Source organism: Polyergus mexicanus, unplaced genomic scaffold (assembly GCF_030449975.1).
Source record: "Polyergus mexicanus isolate NDT 795.1 unplaced genomic scaffold, iyPolMexi1.0 SCAF_18, whole genome shotgun sequence".
NCBI classification, from domain to species: Eukaryota; Metazoa; Arthropoda; class Insecta; order Hymenoptera; family Formicidae; genus Polyergus; species Polyergus mexicanus.
The window spans coordinates 771,518-798,891 of NW_027223338.1; the positions used below are offsets into that span (position 1 = coordinate 771,518).

A 27,374-nucleotide genomic window follows, 5' to 3' on the forward strand; every position below is an offset into this window, starting at 1 on the left:
CATTTGATTAACCAATCAGGACAGAGAAATCTTTGTTCCTTTTGTTCTGATTGGTCAAGCAGATTACCCTAGGCACCGATCTCGATTCGAGTGGCCATTTGACACGTGGGCAAATGGGACGCTTCAAATCATTTAACTGTACGACCAAAGATTTCGAAGCATTCGTAAAATCGAGCGGAATGCATCCTTCTTAATTCGAGAAAAAAAAAAACTTTAAAATTTAATTGAAATCACAATGATAAATAAAAATTTTATTTTTACTCGGAAAAGCGTCGAGAGAATATAATTTTTCTCAATAATGACAATATTGCGACTCGACTCGAAACCCCCAACCCCCATTCGAGTTCTCGTACGGTGTGTTAAAAATAAACACACGGACAAGCGTGAGCGTGAGACGCGATATTTCCCACGATTAATATTATTTTCGCGATTGAGCTAGTGGAGATATATTAAGGAGCGCGGATTGTAACGCGAGAGGGATGAGGCGACGCTGAAAGGTACGGGTATAATGTCCCTCTTGAAAAGAGGACTCTTGATGACTGGTAAGCGCGACGATTGAATCGTACCGGACAGTTAAGGGGAACCTGGAATAATGCCCACCATAGCGAACTCGTCGCTCACCTACGAGATTCTCATGTACCTGAACTCCTTCTACTTCGGTATGTTCGCCGTGTGCGAATTGGGCATGGGACTGTTCAAGGCCGCGAACTTGCCCTCACCCGGCACGAGCAAGACCCTGACGGAGTTTGCGCTACTGCTCTTTCTGATGGTGACGGAGAGCGGCAGGATCTACCTGGGAAGGAAGGGAAATCTGACCGAGCGCGGAATACCGATTCTTATCGGGATAGTCCTGACTGTTCCTAGCATGTTAGCGACGCTCTACTTCCTTCTTTGGCAGTCTCGCGTGCTCAGGCTAGAGGTGATTCTCTGTAGCATACAGTTAGTTCTATTGATATCCGAAGTGGTCATCGCTGTTATGTGCCTTATAGCCATTTATCGACCACCGCCTCCGGAAAAATGATATAGCTTTTTCATGTTCTATGTCGCACAATAATTCTATTTTGCACTTGTCATTTTACTTAACAATCCATTCCGAGTGTTAACAGTTTGTCACAGACGAGGCTGAGCTGTCTGTCTTGCTATTGTCAGATAGTAAGACTTTTCATCCTTAATAATTTTAATTATTGTGTCTATACATCTAAGAGACAAATCTATGGTATCATATATTTTCCCTGAATCTGATATAAATTTGCATTTTGCATAATACATTACACACGTATACACTGAAATGTAGTGTATATCGGTGTTTCGCAAATATTTTTCATTAAATATTAAAAATAAAGACTGGCTACTATAGGAAAGTGCTAAAAATCTACTTTTATATCTTCTGTGACATATATGCTCGCATATAAAATGCAAAGTTTTAAAATTTTACAAACAAATTATACATTTGAGTAGTGTGCCTTGTACATACACTAAATCTTACATTCCATAGACTGAGAATTAAAACATAAATGGAATTTAAATTCTGTACAATATGATAATCTTTTAAAAAGAATTCACACTACACTCAGTAGCCACTTTATTTCATTTAAAAGCAGTTGCGTAAGAATAAAACTGAAAAGATTGTGTTTTATGCTAAAAACTTGGAGATTTCTACAATTAATATTAACAATATAAATACTGCCATTTATATATATATTTAATGTTTAAACAGATAGAAATGTATTTATAAATTTTATGGAAAAAAAAAAAGAAGTTTGCGTAATCTCAGTGCTATGTCTGCATTGAATATAATTGTTTGTAGCGGAAGAAAAGCTTGCTGTACACATATTTGTTTGTATATGTATTTATATCAAAATAAATATTTTTTAAATAAATAATACAATGACATAGCACTCATTACATAATGCCAACATTGTTCTTTCAGATCATACCTCCAAGTACTTGTCTGTTAAAATACATTACATATATATGCGACGTACAATAACTACCAATCTTATAATAAATATATTTTTCAAAGTTTGTATGATCAAAAGCTATCAAAACTATCACTGATATATTTACGGTACATAGTATATAGACACTACGATCTCAGAGTTGATTATACAAACACAAGATAGAATTCTTAACTTAATGCTTGCAATGATAGACTATACTTAATTATAATGACAGAATTCTATCCTAATCTACAGCAATTACAATGAACAATTAATAGAATTCTATTTCTAGAACAATTACAATTGCAATTCTCTGTCTAAATAATACAACTCTTAATGTTTTATACTATTTGCCGCGGCTCTTCGTCTTCTGATTGCGCGTAATCGATTGTTGCAATAAATTCGTAAAAATACTGAGCCGAATACCAACAGTATACCGAATACTCCGATAACGGTAATCTCGTGATGATAAATCAAGCAAGACAATAGTATCGCCAAACCCTGCAACAGACATCGTTTATGTACAGTGTTGTATCGTTTCGATTATTTCTTTCTTTTTTTTACCTACAGTAATATTCTATAATCATACCTGACGAATAGTCATCATAATTACGAATGTAATCGATCCAAATTTCGAAATGGTGTAAAAGATATACAATTGACCAGTTGCTGAACAAATTGATATCAGCAAGCAATCGATTACAAATCTAGGATACTATATGATAACATCATTAGTATTATATTCTTAGGTAATATATAACAAGAAAAGAAAAAAAAAACTAATGTGTATTACAAAATTGGTTACCGTTGTCATGAAAGAAAATATTAGCGGAAAGCTCGATTGCTGAAACAGAGACATTGCAGTCAGCAGACAGGAGAACATATTGACTACGCACATCATTTGTACGCTCGTTACACCATAGTCTATAAAAAGTGCATTTTGCCAGGTACTCGTAAAACTATCTAATAATAAGTAGCCTCCCAATAATATAACACCAGAGAGTGTTGTAGCTCCGTCTGTAAGCATTTATAAGTCTGTCATAATGTTTGACCACATCTATGAGAAATATACATTGTATTCTGAGTTAATACTCAGGTATTACCATTTTTATGATCAGAACTGTCCAACATAAAAAGTGTCATTCCGATGGAAATAAGAATCGCGGTAACATACTCGTAATATTCATATGTTGAATGTGAAATTATTTTTCCCATTATCATAACAGGAATAATTTTTGAGGCTTTGGCCAAAACCTAAAAAAAAAAAAAAAGTTACTCATGTAAATTATTACATGCTATGAAAGATAATATCAGCGATTGGAGAAAAAACATATATGTAAAATTATGATTCTAATTCTTCACCTGCGATGGAAAACTGACATACTTCAGAGCTTCATATTGACACCAACTGCTCATGATATTTGATAGAGAACAAAACGCGTATTTATACAATGGCGTCTTATGCTGTGGCTGACGTTGAATAAGTAAATATAATCCTGACATTGCAAAGGCAAGAATACGATTTACAAATACCAAAAATTGTGAATCTTGAAACCGCGCTTTATTGCCAGAAGCATCTTCATACTCCTGTACAAAAAAATTGATCGTTTAATTAGACAATTATAATATATACAAAAGCAAAATCAAGATATCAAGAAAATATCAATTATATTAATAATTTCAATGATAAAATAACAGCATTCACTTTAATAATATTTCCCAAATGATAAAATATTTATATTTCCAAAGATACTTGTGTCATTATCTTTTCCTGCAAGTATCCCCACGTTAGGTAGCTAATTTGTAGTCCAACGAAACAATACATCAAAAGTAGGGCATCTTGAGTAAAAGTACGTTGGGCATGTGTGGAAGCATTGAGAATATAGGGAGGTGAGTCCAAGAGACCTGTTTCACAATGTCCCACGAAGCATGAATGTACCAATCTAGGGATGCAGCCTTTTCCTATACAAAAATATTTCTTAAACTATGATTGTCGCACCTATATCTAAAAATTTATATTAATTTTTTACAATTATACATACCACTTCTTTGAATATATTTAGTATAGCGTATATATTTGTATATAAGGCAACCTGGCAGCAATATAGTGGCGTATCCCAATAGATTTAAACATAATCGAACGATCCAACTGTATGTAGACGTCTTAGGAATATCTTCTCCATTATTTGTCAACGATTTGATGATCTCGCTGATTCCGAATATGATACTGACTGAAAGTAGTAGCAGCAAGCTACCAAATACACTTTTTAATTACATTGCTATAAACATGAATTATATATATTCTTGTATATTGGTACAAAGTGACGCAAAACACTTTGTGTCAAGTTTATATCTCTTATACAAAGATATGAATTCGTATCTATCTTATCGTATATCAAGCATACTATAATTTATTATAAGAGAAAAAATATTTGAGACAGATACAATTGTACACTAAATTATATCGTCTAATTGCCTACACTCTCTTGATGTGCGCGAACGAGAAAAGCGGGATCTTACGCTTTGATCGTATTCGCATTTCTAGCACAAAATCAAAATTGAAACGCACCAGATCACGATGTCACCCATAAAGTTTCCCATACTTTTAGCGAAATGAGAAACTTCGGCGATCTGCTTATCCGGTTATGCCATAACCTTCGTCATAGAGGTTTCCTTACGTGGTCACGCATGTATATAATCGCGCGAACGCGCTTACTGGAGAAAACTTCATCGATTGTGCATTGTGTTACACACCGTAAACATTTATCACATTAAAACTGTCATTATACTCTTATCTGCATTCTATCGTGCTTCACGATTTTCCAATCTTCGCAACAATGAAATATGTACAGATATAAATACATTGTAGATCATGCATATATATATATATATATGTATACATGCACTTTATCATGGCATCACACACATGTCCAGTACCCACGTAGAGAGACATCAGAGCTGGATTAAATTTCTCAGGATATAATTTTTTGACAGGAAACATTTAAATACCATTGTTATTTATTTTTTAGACAGAACCAGATATATGCAATGCGACACAGTGTGCGTTTTCCAGCAAGATGCACAGATGACACGATGTAAAACACACAATATCATATATGATTGGCTGTCAGATGAAGAAATTTAAAATTCTGTATTTGACAGCCAATCGTGTGATACCGTGTGTTACAGTGTATCGTCTCTGTACCTTGCTGAAAAATACCCTATATCTGTCGAAGCGAAATCTGCTGCAGGAAAGCGACATCATCGATGCAGCATCTATCGCATTCAATCACGTGTCAGCGGAAACTTCACACTTGTCAAACATATATGATATAGTAAATTGGCAACGGATCTGTCGAGCTCAGTACGTATTTAAATGCTACATCGTTTTATATATATATATATATATATATATACAAGTTATTTATAGAATCATTGTTTGGCAGACAATTGTTCATTTTCATTTAGGATAGATATAAGAAGCATCCTGCATCTTAATACAGCCCTGATGACGTGTAGGTACAGGGACATGCGCGGGAAGGAGAAGCGCGAATTTGATCCGGCGTTAGAAAATGAAGGAAAAAAAAAAAAAATCGTAAACACGAAGGATGTCCGCGCGCAAGAGATCATACGACGGACGTATCGTTGTCGATGCAAGCGGTATGTCAGCGAGCAGTAAAGTCGCGGCCTTGGGATAAGCGCATTCTCTTGTATGCGTCGCGCCTGCGATGCATATGTGTATGAGAGTATCATGTATGCGTGTTATGTACGACCGACTAACCCGGAGTCGTCTTAAAAAAAAAAAAAAAAAAAAAGAGAGAGAGAGAGAGAGAGACACGCGGGGATCTGGCTCGATGACTCGTGTAACTCTGCAAGGACATGGGACGCACGCGCGAAAACCCCCGTTGAATCTCAGGGGTTGAGAATTTTACGGAACGCGACTGTCTCATGTAGCGGACATTCCCTATGAATGATTTGCATCCAATTATTCCTTAACGGAAAATTCTATTCAACACATGTATTTCTAGGTAATTGAAGGATGTAATTGTGTTCGTTCAAGTTAATGATTTTCAAAAGTTCACATAATATATTCATAACACGATTCTTGTGAGTTTCTGAAAAAGAATTTTTCTTCAATCTAATCTCCTTTCGCTTTTCAGATGAAGAGAAGGACGGAAGTTTCGACTTTGTCGGAATCGAAAATCCAAGAATTAAAACCGATTGATCATATTAGTTATTACATTATACGTCGAGAATGACGGAGAGGACGGAGAGGAAATGAAAGGCAGAGAGAAAGAGATACTCGGTTCCCTCCTCGTACTTGGATGCTGGGATAGAGATGTGGCGCAATATCGGGAAAAAAAATTTCCGATTATTAGCCAATCGCGAAAGACATAAAAAATGGTGAGATTTCTTACATTAACGAGTTCTATCTATTAGCTGCGATTTCTCTCCCCGACGAATAATAATCCATAACCGATTATCAAAATATTTCATTTCGAAAAGCGTTCCCTCTCCTCCCTTCAGCCCGATCTGCATTAATAGCCGGCCGTTATCGGTCGCGTTATCGGGCCTATTAAGTGTATCGCCGGTTGATATATTTAATTGAACGGAAAATTAATTAAATTAGATCAATGATAGTACAGAAAACTAATAGATAATGCGCTCGCTTATTCGCGGTGGAATCGCACATCGAGTCGCGCGAATAAAACGCTCTTATATTTATCAAAATTCGAGGAAAGACAATGACCGAGCGTTTTGTTTACGTTTCAATTCGAGACGAATAAAGATCGATCGATCCATTCGAATTATATTGCTCCGACCACGCGCGTGTTTCTTATTCAGTTGGACTATAAACTGTACTATATAAATTTATATACAGTAGCATAAATTATTAAAACAAGATAATTAATATATGACATATCATTATCATTATTCAATATAATATTATTATTCAATTGGATGCGCTAGTATATATCATCTGTATCTTTTGAGAGTTATTAATAGTTCATGTTCCCGTCTACGATTTTATTGGCGATAAATAAGAAGCGTGCAGGTGTTTGAGAAGCACTTAAGATAAAAGAGGCAATACAATTCTTACAGTCGAAGATTCTAGAAAAGATTCCAAAACTACATTCATAATTTACTTTTTGACGCTGTATTCTTCTACGAGATTATTAAATATTTTCTTTTTCCTATTGTATTTTGCTTTCTGTGAGTATCTGTCAAAATTTCACGGGATCCTTTTTCACGTTCGTACAGTAGAAAAATTATTCACGCCTTGACATTTTAGTCGAGAGATACGATCGTTTCGATTCGCTATCAAATGCTCGTACCAAATGTTTTTTTTTTTTTTTTTCCCCTAACCGAACAATCTACGTGTTACTCGACTCTGATTTATAGCTTATTCACGATCCAGGAATCTATGGAGAAATTTTTTCCCCCTCGAGCTACACATACGTGTGATATGACTGAGAGCGCGATTAATTGAAAGCCCGATCTTGCCGTCCCACTTTTTCCAATGCTGCATTCAAAACCTTGAACGATATATCTGTATTCTATCCTGCCTCATTATGCCTCGATTTTCTAGATCATTCAAAGTGTGCAGTGTGTTATGCGCAAACGATGACTCCACTGCATATAGAGGTCGTAAATATCACAACGTTCATCGGATGAGGCGCTTCTTGTATCGGCGTATAGGATAGCCAGGTGACGACGTGTATCGTGTGACTAATCATCATGTGAAGAAAATAGCTAACAATGATGCGTAATTGGCGCTTCTACATGCGTTGTATAAAACGATATTCGTATATCCGGTCTTATGTTTCCAAACAAGTTTCATCGACGAATACCAGCAGAGACTTATTCAAATCAAATCGGATCGATGCCGAGATAAATCGACGCTGGAAATAGCTCAAGTTCAAATGCAAAGTAACTTTTTTTTTAATATAATTCTTATCTGCCCCGCACGCGCGTTTGACTCTACGTTAAACTCATGCATGCTTCTTTTTTTTTCCTTAGATTCGAAAATATATGAAACGAGGAATGCGAGGAAGGCGGATCGCGATCGACGAGGGATTGAAGCGTGAAGGAATCGCAGATTTTATCTCTCATAATAGAGGAACTTTGCTCCCAGCTTGGATAATCTCTCTCTCTCTCTCTCTCTCTCATACGTCCGGGGGGAGGGAGGTGTACTTGCTGTCTCTAATTCTTTAATACATTTATAGACATTTATAGACCAAGGATAAGAAATCGAGCGCTATCGCACGATCCGTTGTCATTGTCGCGCATGGATGCAGCGGTAGGCGAGATCGCGCTATCACGTTTATGGAGGCGCAAAGGTCGTCATCGTCCGTCGTCGTCGACGGCGACAAGAATGATAACTATGTATTATATATTCTCGTTGCATTGAGATTCATAATACTGTGTATAACGGGTGTCCCGAGAAAAATATGTTCCAAGTCGTCACGCGTGTTGCATTTTGTCCGATCTAAGATAAGAATATTCTCTATCCGATTATGAAAATATATTTTATTTTCTAGAATTTATCCAAGGAATGTGTTGATAGGGTGAAAAAGATCGCGATGGTAGCTCGTGCGATCGCTGTGGGATAAAAAAAAAAAAATTGAATAAAGCGATCGTTGCGGCGGAAGAACGCCGCGAGTTTTCGAGAATAGAAAACTCCGCGATTGCGACAAATAAATGTCACAATAAGAAGCGCACGCGTTCGATGGCGCAGGACGATGCGGAGCATCGGGGACAGGCGGAACAGCGTCGAGTTACGTCCGCGCCCTCCCGTCTCCCCCCCACCCCACCCCCTTTCCGCCGTGGTCGCTTACGTAACGAGCGCGCTCGTCGTTGCGCGCGCGCGCCCCCCGCGTTTTTGCCGAAGGACTCCCGGAAGTGTCATCTCCGCGAGCCAAAGTTTCCGAAATGGGGAACAACGGCGCCCGCGATGCATTCGGCTCGCTCCGCTACTGTTAAACGGAGCTCGCGCGCGATGGGGCTAATGGAGAGAACGGAAGAGAGAGAGAGAGAGAGAGAGAGAGAGAAAGAGAGAGAGAGAGAGAAACTGCGCGCGCACAAGAAAGAGAGAGAGAGAGAAAGATAAACTGGCAGTAGCGATAGGGGTCCCGCCGTAGGCTAGACGAAGACACGACGAGCCTAGAGAGGTGTACGCGAGTCCGCACACGACACCGAGTATCAACCAGCTGGTTGGCAAAGGAGCCGCGAGCAGTCGCCAGTGAGACGCGGCACCCCGCGTGTGTCACTTGTTCGTTCACTCATCCGCACGGTTCGTTCGTTCGTTCGTTCGTTCGTCCGTACGTGCGCGCGTACGTCCGTGGTGCGAGTATCACCACCACCACCACCACCACCACCTCCTCCTCCTCCTCCTCCTCCTCCTCGTCGTCCTCTACCTCTGGTTTGTTGTAATACATCCCTCCCGCGCGGGTATATCTGCGGTAAACGGGACGAGAGTGGGTTCTGCGGCAACTTCGTCGTGGTTGTACTCCGCGCGTTTCTACGTCCGTACGTACGTACGTACGTACGTCCGAGAGCGGGTAACGTCGTGCCTGTCACCTCATCGTTCTCGGGGACACGACACTTGTCCCCGACACATCGTCTGCTATTGCCTCCTCCATCACATCCCCATCGTCCCATCGTTCGTCTCGCTCGCGCGCTTCGTTTCGTTTCTCCTCTTCTCTTTCTCTCTCTCTCTCACTCTTCCTCATTCTCTTCCTCCTCTCTTTGCCGTCTCTGGCCTTCTTCCTCTCCTCCTTCTCCCCCCGCCACTAATCGGTAGGAGTGTGCGGCGCTAGTTCCGTGTGTATATTATATCTTTATCTCCTCCTCTGTGTGTGTGTGTGTGTGTGTGTACCGTCTGTTCTCTTGTGCCCGTGTGTGTGTACGTGCGCGCAACGAGCGAACCAAGATGGCCGCTGACTCAGGAATGGAGACGTGTCCCTCCCCGGAGATTGCGGACTCCAGAAAGCGGCCGCTCGACTGCGACGCGGAAAACGGTGCGACCAAGAGGTCACACTACGGATCAGGTATTTATATCAGGGCGTCGTCGATGCCGCGCGTCAACCTCGCGATTCAACCGCGATCACTTCGTCATCGGTGATTTCATACGCTCGCTCGTTCGCTCTCTCTCTCTCTCTTTCTCTCTCTCGTCTCGGAGCTGTAGGCCTCCTCTCTCGCGTGCACGCATACTCGCGCACCGTATATACGCGCCAATAGGCAATACGTGTACGCGCGGGAACGTCCGTGTCTCTCTCTCTCTCTCTCTCTCTCACTCCGTCTCCCTCTCTTCCTACGTACAATCCCGCTCCGTCTCCATCTCTCTCTTTCTCTCCCTTGCTCCGTCTTTCGCGCGCGCCTTTGACAATCTCGTCGTCGCCGCCGCCGCGCTCTGTTGACACGGCGCGGATCGCCGGGCCATTCCCTTTCGTTTCCCACATCGTGGGGGCCTCGTCGACGGATCGCTTCGCTCGGCGATCACCGTATGTACCGTGACAAAGCACCGCGCCTCGTCTCGCGCATCCTCTGCCGTGCCACGTCTCCTCTCTTTCCGCCTGTCTCGACGTCCTCTTTTCCTTTTTTTTCTTCCTCTCTCTCTCTCTCTCTCTCTCTCTCTCTCTCTCTCTCTGTTTGATCGCACTCTCTATCGTGTCTCGTTTTCTACGATCTAGAGAGTCGCGCGCACAAAAGACGTCAAGTTCGACAACAGCGGGTGTTTTAAATTCCGACTTTTCGATCCACGTTTGACGTCTTCCTCTTCCTTTTCTCATCTGGCTCTTTCTCGCTTTCTCTCTCTCTCTCTCTCTCTCTCTCTCTCTCTCTCTCTCTCTCTATATCTATATATCTATCTTCCTCGATTACGTGTGGGCGGTCGTGCCTGTGGAACGTCGTTAATGGAGGACCGCTTCTACGGCGGTAGCTGCTCCTACGGTGACTGTGCAACTTCGTCGCGCGAACATCGTGAAAATAGCGGCGCACGTCTCCGCAGCGCCGCTACGTTCTCGCTGTCCTCGTCGCCGTCGTCTTTGTGCATCATCCGCGCGCGCGAGTCGCATTCCGCACCGCGTATTTCGTATCGCGGTGCCGCAGCCACCGTCGTCGTCGTCATTATCGTCGTCATCCTCGAGAAGTCGCCGTCGTCGACGTAATCACGCGCGCCGCCCGCTGCCATCCGCGCGCAGAACGACGGCGCCCACTCTAGGATGTGGCGCATCGGTGAGTTGTCACGCATGCACGCACCGCACCGCGCCGACGAGGTTGCGGGTCAAGGTCGCTGGGCCAGCGAGCGAGCGAGCGAACGAACGAGCCGAGTCGAGCCGAGCCGAGCCGAGTCGAGCCAGCGGCGCAGGGCTTCCATCTGTCAAACAGCTGTTTGCCTTTCGCACGTCCAATTTCTCGCTGCGCGCCGTCCCTTTCGGCCCGATCGCATCGATCTCGGTTACCGTTTCTCCTTCCCCGTTCACGATGCACTCGGGATCTCCAATCTGAAAAGGGCGGACGTGGCTCGATACCAATACCATTCGTTTATATGTTGAGACCACGTCGATCTTTCTACCGTGACATTCGATCCGATAGTATTGACGTTATCATCTTTTTGATTCTCGAAGGGCAAGGGTAATTGAGCAAAGTTATCGAGTAAAGAGTCATCGCGATTCTTTTCGTTTTAAATTACTCTTAATCCTGTTCGACTCGCCGTATGTGTCTTTTGGCTCGATTGCATCGAGGTTAGTCATCATTGCGATGACCGTGACAAAAAAAAATCACCTTCTTTTTTCTTTGCTCGTGACATAATCAAGATTTATTATCCAGCGAATAATCTTTAAACGAAAAGTTGGCTAATCAAGATCGTCGATGCAATTGGGAACGGATTCAACGATTCAATTGTATCCAAATTTAATCTGATAATTTTTTTCTTGATGAGATATTTTTCGAATCTGAAATTGCGTCGAATGATTAAATTTACGATGAAAAATTGTAAATAGGTCAGTATGTGGTTAGTCACGAATTTTATCGCGATCATCTTCTCTTTTTAATAAGGAATAGTCGAGTTAACAATTTAATCTCGAACTATAATTTTGCAAGAACTGACAGTCATTAATTACGCGAATTCATTTCTGATATTTTTTTTGCGCTTATTAAGCATATTTATTCTGATGATCGCGTGTCGTCATCACTCGATTGACCAACTTATTGACGTCAAGTGGCTTAGATTTCCTAATCGTCTTCGATCACGTTTTCGGGCATAAGAAAAAAAAAAAAGGATCATTCATCTTCAAAACATATGATTCGATAAATATGTTCGATTGTAGATAAAAAAAATTTAATTTCGCAAAGCGAAAGGAATCTCGATCTTCGATCGACAATTTTCAGCCGACAAATCGTATACTCACTTAATTAATGAGACAATATGATGCTTCTCGAATAGCATTAGTGTCTGACATTCAGAAATAAAAAAAAAGATCGGCTCGATTCTTCTTGAAATTGATTCAATTTTCAGAAAAATTATTGGAAAATTATTTTTCTCGTAAAATACATTCGCGTTTTCAATGCTTTGAAATATTAATAATAGATTCCTTGACAAATAGCTTTATTTTTTTATGCGCCTTGCATTAATAATTTCTTAAAATTTGATCTTTAATTCGCCGAAGAGAAATTATTTTCGAAATAAAATATTTTTTTAAATATTTTCATTCTGTATACGTACGGTATTTCGTTATTAAATTTTTTTACAAGTTTCAATAATTGTTTTTCCCTTTAGATTTAAATGTTTCCTATTATGTATTATTTATTTATGTACATGCATAAATGATTAAGAAGATGATTTGCTCTGATTTCGCAGGAGGAGATGGAACTTATCACCTTAAAGTGTTGGTCCCCGGTGTGGCGGCCGGGGCCATTATTGGGAAAGGTGGAGACACAATTGCTCAACTTCAAAAGGATACAGGGGCAAGGGTGAAAATGTCTAAATCGCACGATTTCTATCCGGGTATATATTTATATTTGTACACGAGATTTCTGTTTCCTTTATTGATCCATTATTAAGAGAACCATTTTATTTACTCGTTACAGGAACTACCGAAAGGGTATGCCTGATCACTGGTACTGTAGACGCTATAATGGAAGTTATGGAGTTTATCATGGATAAAATACGCGAGAAGCCTGATCTTACCTCGAAAACTACAGTTGACTTCGACTCTGGTAAAGCTACCGCGGAGAGAGACAAGCAGGTATAAAACTCGAACATTTTATGCGTAAAAAAACGTAAACTTCTGTTTTCCTTTACGCGAAAGATGTTTTTTTCAAAAAGAACTGTAAATTTATTACTGTATTGCTAATAGTTATATTTCTCTCTCTTTCTCTCTCTTATAGAAAATATTATATTATATTAAAAAATATAATTATGGATTCTAAAATATTTATTTTCTTGACAGGATGTCTTTTAAAAATAACGGCAATTTTCTGTTATAATATTGATAATAATTCTCTTTATAAAAAATATGATATTTTAATAACAATCAGTCATAAAGAATACAATTATTAAATTTATATCAGATAAATTGATGTTCTTTCTGATAATTAAGCTTTTGTACTGTTCTCTTTGTTGTACATGCGAACTTTGTATTTGCCAATGACACATGAGCCGAAACTGCTATTTCAGGTCAAAATTTTAGTACCTAATAGCACCGCGGGGATGATAATAGGAAAAGCCGGGAATTACATTAAGCAAATTAAAGAAGAATCCGGCTCGTACGTCCAAATAAGTCAGAAGGCTAAAGATCTATCTCTTCAAGAACGATGTATAACGGTGATCGGTGAGAAAGAGAATAATCACAGGGCGTTACATATGATCTTAGCCAAAGTAGCAGATGATCCGCAAAGCGGTACTTGTCTTAATGTCAGTTACGCGGACGTAAGTGGTCCGGTTGCCAACTACAATCCTACAGGCAGTCCTTATGCTCAAGCCCCCACAAGCACTCCCACATACACATCCACAGCTGGTTTGAATACAGGTTAGTATTTAACATGTTTTATAATCCTGAAGCATATAATGTGCTGAAAGCATTTTCCGTGATGCAATGAAATACAATTTTATCAACCGTGTCACATGCGCGCATACACATATATATAGTATGTGGCGCTATATACAATATATATGTACACATATATATTATTGTAAACTTTTAAATCCGCACTTTTTCCTTAAATTTTTTTATTAAATAACTGCGGATGTGGAAAAATTTCACTGTATTAAATAAAAGAAGTAAAAATAAAAGTAAAGAAAATATCTTTCATATGTTTTGAGAGTTGTACGAGAAATTATCTTGTTCGAGTTTCCTCTTTTTTTTTCTTGTCACAATCAAACTTGGATTGCGCACATACTTATGGGTTTAACGAGAAATCGCGTCATCGTCTTGTGATTAATAAATATCATGATGATTGTCTGTTTATTATTTTAGTGAGTCTCTTGAATGGTGCTGGTTTGAGTCTTAATCTGAATCTGGGTGCGGCCATTACAGCGGGCACGGCACCAGTGACAACGCAACTGCTGGAACATATAAAACTGAATCTACGTACGACAGGTTTCTCCGAGCCCGCCGCCACAGAGATACTCGCTGCGATCGCAACTCTCGCCAAGTACAATATTCTCGGGATGGGCATAGGGATGCCGTCTAGTATGAGCTATCTGGGCAATCCGATGGACAGTACGACGACCGCGAACGGCTCGAACAACAATGGCGGTGTGTTCGGACCAATTGGGACCGTGCCTGCACTCGGATCGACCTCGCCGACACCGCGCAATACCCTCGATCGTTACGAGCCGTTCGATCCATTCCGACAGAACAACACCGCAGCCAGCGCGATACATCTGAACAACAATTCATTTGGCCTGGGCACTAACCAGTTATCACTTGTAAGTAAGAGTCCTACACAGGTAGACGCCAACAACAAGGAGACCAAGAAAGTAGACATAGAAATTGCAGAGGTTATAGTGGGAGCTATTCTGGGACCCGGTGGTCGTGCCCTCATTGAGATTCAGCACCTAAGTGGCGCCAACATACAAATCTCTAAGAAGGGCATGTTCGCCCCTGGTACCAGGAACCGCATAGTGACTATCACGGGTTATCCCAATGCAATCAACACTGCTCAATACTTGATCGAGCAGAGGATCAGTGAAGAGGAGGCGAAGCGAGCACGTCAGAATGCCATCGCCAGTATGATACATTGATTTCAAGTACAGCACTCCTCTTGTTCATCCCCATTATTGAGCTCCGTTGTTCACCTCTTCACACCCTAAGAAAGTAGAACGCGCCCGGACACGGCGCGCGATTCTCTTCTCTCCTCTACATACTTTTGACATATATATATATACATATATATATATATATATATATATATATATATATATATGTATATATTGTCCAACATCGCCAATCTACCGCCCGTTGTCATCTATCGCGCTGCGTTGTCACTATAGCGCTTGCATTGTCGTATCACTTACGTTCGTACATCCATCATGGCTCGTCAACACATTTATCTCTATCTTTTAAGATTATATTATGACATATATATATATATATATATATATATATATATATATATATATGCATATATATACATATATAAATTATGTATGTTGTATGATATATATATATATATATATATAACTACGATTGTTCTGTGATACACCACATTACGGGGCTTTATCACACACAACACGCGCGTATCACATCAGAGTTGCCACGAATAACTAGTTGTTATTGTGTATAGCGTATTACCAGTTGAGGTAATCCACACGATGTAATTGTTATCGATTCGGAAAGATTCGATTACGGCATCCCTTTAGCCAAACACAATTGTTTACACCACTGTACACAACAAACTACACTACACATTTGGAAAGATACGGCTTCTTCTTTCGATAGACGAACTTTTCTGCCTGAATAATATTGCAAATGCATCCTCAGATTTTTAAGGGACATATTTCACCATAATGATCAAATGATCCAGCTCATACAGAACTCAACGGCTCGAAACGGCAATGATCCGGGTCAGTCATCGATTCGTCAACTGAGAAATGTTGAGACAAGAATTTTATGTGATCAACATTCTGAATTGTCTTTTGAGATAAGAAATACTTAGACTAATAGACTCTTCCCGTTCTTTTTGCAAAATATATTATTTACTTCGATCACCGAGTACACAGAGTAATATCTTGGCAAAACCAAAGAGTTTATATGTATATATATATATATATATATATATATATATGTGTGTGTGTGTGTGTGTGTGTGTGTGTGTGTGTGTGTGTGTGTGTGTGTGTGTGTGTGTGTGTGTGTGTGTGTGTGTGTACATAGGATGTTTCGGAAAAAGAATTATAAACTCTTGGAGCTTAAGATTTTTGACCCTAAAACTTTATAAAACTTTTTCTGATACTTCTATAACGTAGAAATATATCTGGAAGTTTGATATATTCATTTATATATATATATATATATATATATATATATATATATATATATATATATACCCAAAATGTGAATTATTCTATATATATATAAACACACATATATTTATATATTTACAATACCACTGGCTGGTCCAGCTAAATAAATAACGGATAACTCCTTATTGCCAAGTTATATTTTTAATTTCGAAGTGTTTAAGTTTCCATCTCTAAACGAAACCTCATCTAACTTTTCTAAGTTTCGTAGCTCTTAGAGTAATATATACAAAACTAGATTATAACTTCACTTGTTGTTACTTTTTAATATATATTTTTAAGGGATGGAAAAATCTATTTGCGCTTTAGCACTCGTTTACTAGGATAATACCTTTTTGTACATCATTTTAGATGATGTTCTCAAATTATTTAATCTGCGCGTGCGAGTGCAATTGTTCCATTATTTATCTTTAGAACTTTTAGTCTAATTATTTCCTCTTTTAAGGCGATCGTCAGTTGACTACGATTAAGATCTATTAATATTTTGCCTGCCGTTTACTTTAGTCTCATTTAATCGGACTTATCATTGGAATTTGTTATGTGCCTTTGGGAGGAAGTAGGATCTATATTGGCATTAGCTTTCTTAAAATGACGCAAACGCTCGTTTAAATGACACTTTTCAGAAGTCTTTTATTTACGTGCAAGTTTTTTTCCTCGATCGTTTTCTTCTCGCCGCGAGCGAGACTTTTTACCAGTGCAAATTGTTATATTTTAAAATGATCTAGTAGAGATTTATCGATCGTAGACGTATACGAGAATCTCTTTTGTTGCCCGTTTTAATCATTATTTTGGACAATCTCGATTATTTAGCCAAGTCGCATATTTTTGGGTTCTGTATGGAACGTAAAACGGAGCGTTTTTCAAATGAAAAATCTCTGTTTATGCGAATGTGAGTCAAACGGAAAGTTTTCTTGAAGCTTCGTCACCGAAAGCGAGTCGACAGGTTTGTCGAACGATACGATCGATTTAAACATTTTCAGACAAATCTGTTGCGCTTTCGCTGTTTGATCGGAAGAAAGGATATCCGCTACGACTAGGGATTTTTATAATCAGTCTTTCTTTTGTGAGGATAGATAAATAGGAAGGGGTGATATATAAACTAGGTAGTAATCAATAATGGGTGTAGTTAAAATAATAATGATTATATCGAAATGAAATATATAACTGTACATGAGTACAATTCATAAATGGAGGCGCTGGCCCACCGCTCTTTAAACAATGACTTGTATATTTATAAATATCGCATAACGGGAATGATAATTATAATATATTATACAGAGAGAAAGATATATATGTATATATACATATACACCCATACATGCATATATATATGTACAGGTATATGTATATATGTGCGTACGTATGTATGTATTATACAGCGAGAGAGCGATTAACAAAAAGAGAAATCACGTTAAATGAATTATAAAAATGACATGTATATGTATATATATATATAAAAAAAAAGAAAAATATATATATATAAATATATAATATATATACAGAAATATTATATATATATATAATGTGGAAATGAGATATTATAAAAGATTGTTGACAAAATATTTGCGTCCGTAAAGAGGAGAGAACAGATTTATGTTTATCCATAAATTCTATGTGAACTCTATTATCAATTAAACTTCACTGTGTTGCCCAAATAGATTGAAAAGTCACCGAGAAATATAAAATAATTAATTAGGTTGCTGTAGATAGATCGATTCTAAAGTCTTAAGAGAGCATATATAAATGTAACTTGTAGGCATTAATTTTATTTATGGATTAGTGTGTTCTGATGGCCTTCGTGCTATTAACGCTAATGGCAGCATAATATATTTCATTATATATTGATTAATATAAAAAGTAATATATACACAAGTCTATATCGCGATTCTCTCTGAAATCATCACATTAGAGCTACTATTAATTGGTTATCGCGCTGATTCTCATCGCTCTATAAATCTTCCGTTATAGTCGACTAGACATTCTCTGGCCGACTGCCGATAGGCAAAAGATGCAGAGTTTGTCGCGCGATACGAGACGAGAGCGTGTAAAGAAAAAAAAGAAAAAAAAAGAAAAAAGCACTTGTCATTTGAATTTGCCATTAGACCCGTTTATACACACAAGTACACATACACAGTTTTACATTGCTATTCCTACAAATATGTACGTTATCTATTAGATTTAATATTATTTATTCGTCTTTCATATATTCATGATTCTCCATGTTATTTAACCGTTCTAATATTTATTCGCGTCTCTCGGACAGAAACGTCGCATTATATTTGAAAAGCATGAATTGAGGATCGGTATCTTTATTTTATATTGTTAAAGTTGTGTGAGAGAGAGAGATAAAGATTAACTCTATCATCCGATTTTAACGCAATTGTGAACGAGATTGGACGATAAACTCTTGAATCGAAAAAATTGCTTACGCGTCGCGATTCGCTTCCGTTTTTACTTATCTACTTTATATTAGACATCTTTAAGAAGCTTTTATTAGAGTGATTATTACATTTTTTTCGCACGAATTTCCGCCTCCAAACCCGTTCACCCTACCATTACTGTACATTCGCAATAGCTATGCTGTTAATTTTAGCGCTATTCGCGTATAACGTTGAAACGAATTGAAAAAAACAATCGCTCTTGGCATCTCGTATCTTCGTTAGCGCAGAATGATGCGACTAATTTTGTGATATGCATCGCCTGTTGGTACAAATGACACAAGTTATGACGTACATATTTGTAGATAGATGCAACATCTGAACGAGGAGGTGAGAGAAGGAGGAGAAGGGAGGAGGTTTCTCCGACAAACAACTTGTAGGTAGCAATTCACGTTAAACTAGGAATAGAGTTCTCTTTTCTTTGATATTAAACATTCCGTAGTAGAGCAGATTACGTACATAAGACTAGCTGTGATGGAGCCGAGAAAGAGAGTGTATATTTAACAGCCGCCAGTACGCGAAAGATGTCGAACGAACGAACGAATTATGTATGTACGTTGATATAGAATGTAAAATTGTAGAATTTATTTGCGCAGGTAAAGTAAAGCGCTTGCGACGGCATGCCGCAAAGTTCGGCCAAGACGAGGGGGAGATCGAGGGAGGAAAAAGGACAGCTTCGTCACGCAGCGCGCACGAAAATAAAGTTAACATGCTCGGTTAAGCGTGATAACGGATATTTCGCGCGATGACGTCCGTATTTGTTTTTCGATGACGACGAGAGATCAGGATTGAGGATTCTCTTCCCTTAAATGAATGTAAACGACGCGTGGAGGACAAATCTCCACATGCGATATACTTCGGGTAAGAATCAAACAAGAAACGCAAAAAGAAAACGCGGATTATGTATAGAGGCCATAGCGCGATCAGCCAGTCTAACATAAGTATTCTCCTTAGTGTAATGTTGATTTATAAAGAGTATACCGCCTGTTATAAATTTTAGTGATCGTATCGATACTATGATTCGTAGAGTTTGCGACGTTGAAAGTGTTATCTTAAATAGCGATTCAACGGTGTCTCTCTTCGAGATGTGCAGTTTTAATCGCTTATCTGATACAGCGAAAAATGTCTCGGAAATATCTTCTCAGTTAACAACAAAGTGTGAAGTATAGATATATTTTTCAAGATCTGGAATTGAGAAAAGATAAAAGAGAGGTAAAAGATTCCAATACACATTTCCAAGAAGAGTAATTAACGAATCTGCTCTATAAAATGATTACTTCGCAACGCTGAAGATCATCATTTTTTACATTTCGAAGATGTACACAGTTGTCATTAAATTAAAATAACACTTTCGATTAAACTTTCCTGAGATCGTTTAACGACGTATGTGCAATATATATATATATATATATATATATATATATATATATATATGCATTAGTACGTGTATATGTCTATCCTCAACGTATATTACATAATACTGAGATATATAACGGTGAACTCAACAATTCCGTGTGCAAAGTCGTGTTCCGCGTGCGATCAATATTGGAGCAGATAATCTTGTCGCAAAAATTGATAATTACGTGCCGCAATATATTGAACGTACATCAACAGTAAAGTGTTTTATTGGCGACAAGATTATCGTTACGTGCACAACGATATTAATTCGCATAGGAGTCTCTTTTAATCCTTTTCGAAACGATCCCGATCGAAGTCACGCACCGATTACATGAATAAACGTTATTACCTTCAATTTCTCTCTCAAAATTCGCGTATTCGATTATCATTGAAGCAAGATGGTAAATGTTTTTCGAGATAATGTTGCGACAGAGAGAGAGAGAGAGAGAAATCAGCGTATATTCTCCCGAAAAAGATGCGACTTCGCGAGATCGTAGAAATGAAAAGGGTTAAACGATTCGCATGTATCATATCGTCGAGTATTTTCCAATAGGAATGACGACGATGCATTCGCACACGAGGTGGCAAAGCAGTATTGATCGGCCAGTCGATGTTACCTACGAGTTGTTTAACGAGAGGACATACCGTTGCAATAGACCCGACAGTCGTCGCCACCAAAACCATTTCCCCATCCCGTTTCCCCTCCTTGTTAAAATCTTTTATTTTTTCATACAACACTTTGTTTTGTACAGTTTAAGATATATTTCTTTGTTTCTACTTGCTAAGACCGTGGCGTGTCGCCAATCGATAGGAATGTACACAGGACAATTAGACGCATAGACATGTAGCTAGTTTCTTAAATCTCTATTGAAATATTATAAAACAAATTATAAAACACGATCGAACCTATCCGACACGAAAGAGGAAAGAGAGATATAAATATATAATTCTATGTATCTGTATGCGTATATACGTGTATACTCTCTCGTACGCGCGTGAGAATACTAAAGAAGAATATTAAGGGGGGGGGGGGAGAGAGAGAGAGAGTTGAAATATATACAACCCTCGTAGAAAAAAAAGAAAGAGAAAGAAAAACCGCGAGGAAAAGGTGTAGCATAGTAATCAGGGAACTGTAGGAATTGCATTGACTCGCCTCAATTCTAATTACGACTATTGTTACAATAACTATTAAATGAATCTTCGACACTCCGTCGCCGCGCGTAAGGGTGACTCGTGTGTCACGTTACTTGGCTGTGTGTGCTAGGCTACATCGTAAAGATCATGTTCCATCGTACTTTCTCATCGCATTAATCTCCATTAAGATACGATGTGAAGACGAAAAAAAAATTGAAAAAAAAGAAAGAAAGAAAACGCAAAATAGAGGCAGAAAGTGATATTCGAAATTGCGCCAAGAGTTTATAATAATAATAATAATAATAATAATAATATTATTATTAATCTGCTGCATGTCACTCCACATCCTTTAGTGCCATATCGAATCTATCCTCCTTCTTTCCCCCTCTCCCCTTCCTAATTCATCAGCCACCACACTTGTTAACGTTTGACAGTAGAACGTATTGTTAAAGATGTGTATATCCTGCACGACAGGCAGGCCGTTTTCAATTAAGAATCGGACATTTATTTCCCATTAATATATATATGCTAAATATATATAATATATCGTTATGGAGTATATATTTTACGAGATACCTCTTTATATACTCCTATATACATATATATTCTTAGTTTGCAGTAAAACAGTGATTCTCGCAGCAGTCAGGAATATTAAGAGGATAGAAAAAAAAAAGAGGGAGAGGGATTTAACGCTCACGCTGTAATAGACACTGAGCTGCAAATTGAGAGAAAGAGTTATTTATAAACAACACTTTATAATTTCGGCATTGTCGCGTTGTGTTTGCGTTTCCTAACTTTTTTCTTTTCACACGCGTGTATCTTGTTCCACAGTTTGTCCCATACGATCGACGATAATAATTTTTTTTTTTAAATCAGAGGCAACAATTTCTGGAGTAATATTGCTATACATTAAATTTGATCGAAATTAATCGTTACGATTACTGACTGAAAAGAAAAAGAGAGAGAATCGGTTTAGACGAATTTAAAATATAAAAGTCAGTAATTTCAATAATACTGCGCGAACATTCTTATAAAAATTATATCGGTGAAAAGAATTTATATCGAAAGTGTTTTGTACCGAGAGGCGGATCAAGGGCCTAATGGATTGATGGATAACAATTTAAAAAAAAGAGAAAATACAAATATATAAATACAATATATATATATATATATATATATATATATATATATATATATACATATGTATATGTATATATGTATGTATGTATACACAAGTGTTAGCTATTTGCGACATATATTACAATCAATTATTGTTTCAGAAAGAATGTTGCATTTGTGTCTCTATATTAAGAATTTTACTTATCTATACTTGTTAGTTTACTGCCACTTTTTTGCAATCTTTCGCTATAATCAAATGTTTAAATGATAGGGCGAATTCGCCAAGATAGCCAAGGAAATCAATGTAAAACGTAATATATATTACACTAAGGGACATGTTACACTAAGATATATCGTTATAGAGAACGTCGCAAAAAAAAAAAGGGGAAATTATTTATTGCATCGTGTATCGCATCGATTGACAATAGCGGAGACGAAGTTTTGTTATAAATGTAGTACGAAAGATATACAGATTATCGAAGATACAGCACACAGAAATCATTCGATTAGCCACGACATGAGATATATTTCCCATATCACGATCTTCGTTTATCTAGTTCAGCATCATTCTCATAAAGTAGCGCGGAAGGTCATTTAATCGAAAAAGAGAGAGAGAGAGAGAAGGAATAGAATCAACTAAAAAAAGAAAGAAAATTAATGTATCGAAACGCACATAACGAAGCGACGTTACGTGTGTGTCCACGCGACAACTAAAACACACATTCGTTACAAAATAATTAAGAGGGTTGTACAAAATTGTATGTAATGTTATTTTATCGGAAGTGAGAATATTATAATAGAGTTAGATTGTTAATATGGTATATTATTTTGGGTAAGAGCGTATAATGTAAGAAAGAGAGAAGAAATATGAAGAAAAAAAAAAGAATTACACAAGACGTGAGATCGTTGTTGTTGAGGTAGAAGTAGCACATATAGCAGCTCGGGGATTTAAAAAAAAAAAAAAGAGAGAATATAAAAAACAGTATAAAATAAAGTAGCGACAAAGGATGGGAGGAAGGGAGAGAAAGAGAGAGAGGAAACTATTGAGTACCTTGTTGAGTATAAGTAGTATATTGCTAAAAGTCGCAAGTGCACGTGGATGCGCGTGTGCTCTCATCCCACATGATCACGACTCGTTCACACACATACATACATACACACATACACATACAGACACTGATACCACGCATACGCACGTTGTATAATGTCAAAATTGTATGCCTACACGCGAATTAAAGGATCCTGCAGACAAACGAACAGAGAGAACGCGCGTTTGCGCTTCACTTTCGCGATGAGATAAGTCTTTTTCGTGCGTCTTACTTACGGCGTACTCCGCGAATTATTAGATCGAGAGAAAGAGAGAATAGTGTTATCTTCCATATATGATATTATATATATATATATATATATATATATATATATATATATATATATATATACATATATATATAATCGAGATATATATGAGAGCGAGAGAGAAAGAGAGAGAGAGAGAGCAGCTGGCTGCGAAGGTACCATAGAGAGATTTATTCGTCTCGCACCGATAATGAAATCACACGATCAAGAGTATTGTACCTTACATTCCTTCGGCTATAAAATAATTTAAGAACACATACACACATAACATAAACACACACACACACACACACATACATACATGCGACAGTGCGTTCTTTCTTCATTATCATGCGTTTTACCGACTTTGAAGCGAATTATGCCATACACACACACACACACGATTAGACGAAAAAAAAAAGAGAGTCCACACACATCGTTATACAGTTTATGCTATAATTGTGCACACGATTCGATTTTTCTTTTTCCTTATCTCGAACACGACACGAGAACGACGGTGCATTACGAGCAATGGGCAAAATTGCGTATTTTTTAATATTCCGAGGCGTCTCGCCTCCGCGAAGAGAGGGTGAGAAAAAAAAAATATAGGAAAAAAAGGGTATTGCGTTATTCAACTCCTTATTAGACAGAGGGAGAGAGCTATAAGATTATTGATATTTACGCTAAGTTAGTGGTAAAAGTAGTCGTAACTCTTCGGAAGGTACGAATATTTAGGCAAATAAGCAAAGATCCGAGAAAGCGAATGCAAGCGAAAAGATTGTAATCATCGAGATAATAGCGAGAAGAGAAAATATCGTTCGCGGTATCGTCGACGTTGACATTTCACAGCGATTATTTCGCAAATTAAGAAAATTGACGAAGGATAAGACGTATATAATTATCAAATATATTTTTTATATTTAAAATGTCTTATTATATTGTAATTCAAAAATCAATTCAGTCATTTCGATAGTTTCATTCAATCGTTCGTAATATTTCGATGCTCACGACATTGCACGATGTTAAGAAACGCTCTCTCTATCGAGCAAAAAAAGTGATATATTTATAATTTCTAATTAAACGAGAGAGAAATGCCAAGAACGCACGAGTATTGGCAAACTAGTATACGAAAGCGAATCGTTTTCGAGAAATAACTTTCATAAATTCCTCTTTAATATCGTAAAGCTTATCGGTGAAATATCAATTAACTATTCAACAACCGTGTTTCTTGGCGTTACATCACAAATCTGAATATTCTACCTGGGAAATAATCGTCTAATGTTTAAAAGTTACGGATCAAAAAAATTGCAAAATAATATTATTTTTCGATTGGATATCAATAATATCCAATGATCGACGATACCGTGGATGATCGCATGAAGTATCTCGGAGAGATATATTACGGCAAAGAGCTATGTGTGTAAGGGACTATATACGCGACGGTGAAAAGACGGCAAATCGGGACGCAATTTTGTCAAATGAACTTGACAAGAGCATTATTCGTACGGCTCGTAAAGGCTTACAGAGAATTCTCTATTTATTGATCGATCGCGAGCAGCGATGATTTTACTTATGCACTTTCGCGATCGTCGACGAAGTTCAATTAATTGCTCTTTGATCCCGACACGTGACCTCTCTTTTAATGGGCACCATTATTATTGTTATCGACGAAGTATATAATTTAGTTCACACACACGAGCATTCTTTCCGAAGGGCTAATCTTATAATATTATTACTTTACACTCTAACCACATTTATTTGCATCCATAAATTGTTATTCTTTCATCATCTCTCAATTTATCTCCATTCAATGTTGAATAATTATATAAAAGTAAAAGAAAAAAAAAAGCAAACAAACAAACATAATATATTAACTATTTTCACTCATTGAGAAGCATCGTTACCTGTATGACAAGTGACCATAATAAGAGCATAATAAACAATCGCTCATTAAATGCATTCTGTTGTTCTTCATTTCATGACCTGGCCACCGTCCATACATCCATCCATTTGTCCATTCAGTGTCGCAGTATGATCACGTCATACGCGTTCATCGTCTCTCTCTCTTCATTCACCAAAAAAATCTTCCGGCTGAGTTTCTCGATAACACGCTCTGGGTCTCTTCTGTTCTTATATACTCGATCGAAATAACGAATTGCACGATTGTAATTTTGTGGAAATTGGGAAGGCCTGTATCTAATCCCACGATTAGACAGCGATGGATTCGCGACAAACGGAAACGAGAGATAGCCTTCCAAATTTCGACAAAAATAAAAAATAAAAATAAAAAAAAAGAGAAAAGAAAGAAAAATATATCGCAACGGTACAGATGGACAGATTGCGCGCGTACTATTTATGATCATTGTTTTAATCTCCATGGATCTTCCCCCTTAAACATCGGTTAGAGTTAATCGAGACCTTTTTTCTTTCCACAGAGAAAGACAGAGGATCATAATTATCGTTAATATTAATGTTTTTAAGGGGATCATCCTGCGAATACGCACGCTATCATTATTTTAATCTCCATAATGAAGCGCGGTAAACGAGCAGAAATTTTCAATAGTCTCTTTTTTTTTTAATGTCTCTCACGGTAATATATGTAAACGCGATGTACTCGCAACTGTACCGTTGATCCCTGAGATTGTAAGATCTTTACGCGGCGGCGAATGGAAGGCGTAGATTTCATTGTGCGTGAGAAAGAGAATCGTACGATGTATACAATATTCGTGGCAATATTCGAGTGAGACGCGATTATATGCGTATCCGGCCGATTCCAAAAAGTTGAGGATACAGGTCGATGTCAACAAATCGTTGTCGATAAAGTTTGTGATGTTAAGGCACACAGGCGAATTGTTTCGCATATCACACACGGCTTTTATATTAAAATATTCGAATTTATATAATATATTTGTATATCTTCTTGTATATATATATATATATATACACACACACGCAATGTGTATCTCATTAAGTATATCGTAATTAATTATGGATACACGCATCTTTTTCTCTCTTTTTTTTTTGTTTCTTTTCTTCTCGTTTTACATTCCATTAAGTATACAATCTCGAGCGTATGAGAGACGCTATAGTCTCTTCTAACTAGTCAGTAGAAAATGAAGGATTGTATTTTTTTTATAAGACGAATTGTTTGTAAATAAGACGGAGAAGGAGGTGGTGATATCAGCGGGGTAGAGTACCGACGATCGAGTTATACCGGTCTATTTCGAACGATCTTATTATCGAGTTTTTGATAAAAGAGAAAGATATGTAATGTAAACTCTAAAGAAGTAAGAAATAAAAAGCTATTTTTGTACAGATAATATATATTATAATCAATCCCGACAGTTTATTTCGAGCTCTTGCGCGCATTGTATATTGATTTATGGCGAAATATCGTGAATTATGTTCGTACCATGCGATTCGATTCGTCGAAGTTTTTTTTTTTTTTTTTTTTTAAGGTGACGACTCGAAACCACAGGAAGATAA

General features: G+C 37.8%; 3 protein-coding genes across 9 annotated transcripts; 2 read left to right on the forward strand and 1 right to left on the reverse strand.

The window, feature by feature from the left end:
• The first annotated feature begins 195 nt into the window (after nt 1–195).
• Nucleotides 196–1,834, forward strand: LOC138941375 (transmembrane protein 216). The gene has a single exon (XM_070310966.1). It carries the CDS (start codon nt 593–595, stop codon nt 1,019–1,021), a length of 429 nt encoding a protein of 142 aa, XP_070167067.1. The 5' UTR covers nt 196–592; the 3' UTR covers nt 1,022–1,834.
• Nucleotides 1,712–11,160, reverse strand: LOC138941372 (adenosine 3'-phospho 5'-phosphosulfate transporter 1). Of its 3 annotated transcripts, none has more exons than XM_070310959.1 (9): nt 10,824–11,160; nt 4,510–4,767; nt 3,983–4,191; nt 3,694–3,902; nt 3,303–3,527; nt 3,044–3,194; nt 2,746–2,957; nt 2,530–2,655; nt 1,712–2,441 (listed from the first exon to the last, which is right to left on the reverse strand). In XM_070310959.1, exons 2-9 carry the CDS (start codon nt 4,539–4,541, stop codon nt 2,274–2,276), a joined length of 1,332 nt encoding a protein of 443 aa, XP_070167060.1. In that variant the 5' UTR covers nt 4,542–4,767; nt 10,824–11,160; the 3' UTR covers nt 1,712–2,273. The 3 variants fall into 3 exon arrangements, with proteins under 3 accessions (XP_070167060.1, XP_070167063.1, XP_070167059.1); XM_070310962.1 differs by lacking the exon at nt 10,824–11,160 and adding an exon at nt 5,161–8,748; XM_070310958.1 differs by lacking the exon at nt 10,824–11,160 and having other exon boundaries at nt 4,510–8,748.
• On the forward strand, nt 8,862–27,208 carry Pasilla (RNA-binding protein Nova-1-like protein passilla). 5 transcript variants are annotated; one of them, XM_070310953.1, is made up of 6 exons: nt 8,863–9,991; nt 12,802–12,948; nt 13,032–13,189; nt 13,621–13,972; nt 14,420–15,175; nt 19,499–27,208. In XM_070310953.1, exons 1-6 carry the CDS (start codon nt 9,874–9,876, stop codon nt 19,621–19,623), a joined length of 1,656 nt encoding a protein of 551 aa, XP_070167054.1. In that variant the 5' UTR covers nt 8,863–9,873; the 3' UTR covers nt 19,624–27,208. The 5 variants fall into 5 exon arrangements, with proteins under 5 accessions (XP_070167056.1, XP_070167054.1, XP_070167057.1 ...); XM_070310956.1 differs by having other exon boundaries at nt 8,864–9,991; nt 14,420–14,874; nt 19,499–19,587; XM_070310957.1 differs by lacking the exon at nt 19,499–27,208 and having other exon boundaries at nt 8,864–9,991; nt 14,420–14,874; nt 14,945–15,033.
• Nucleotides 27,209–27,374: the final 166 nt, after the last annotated feature.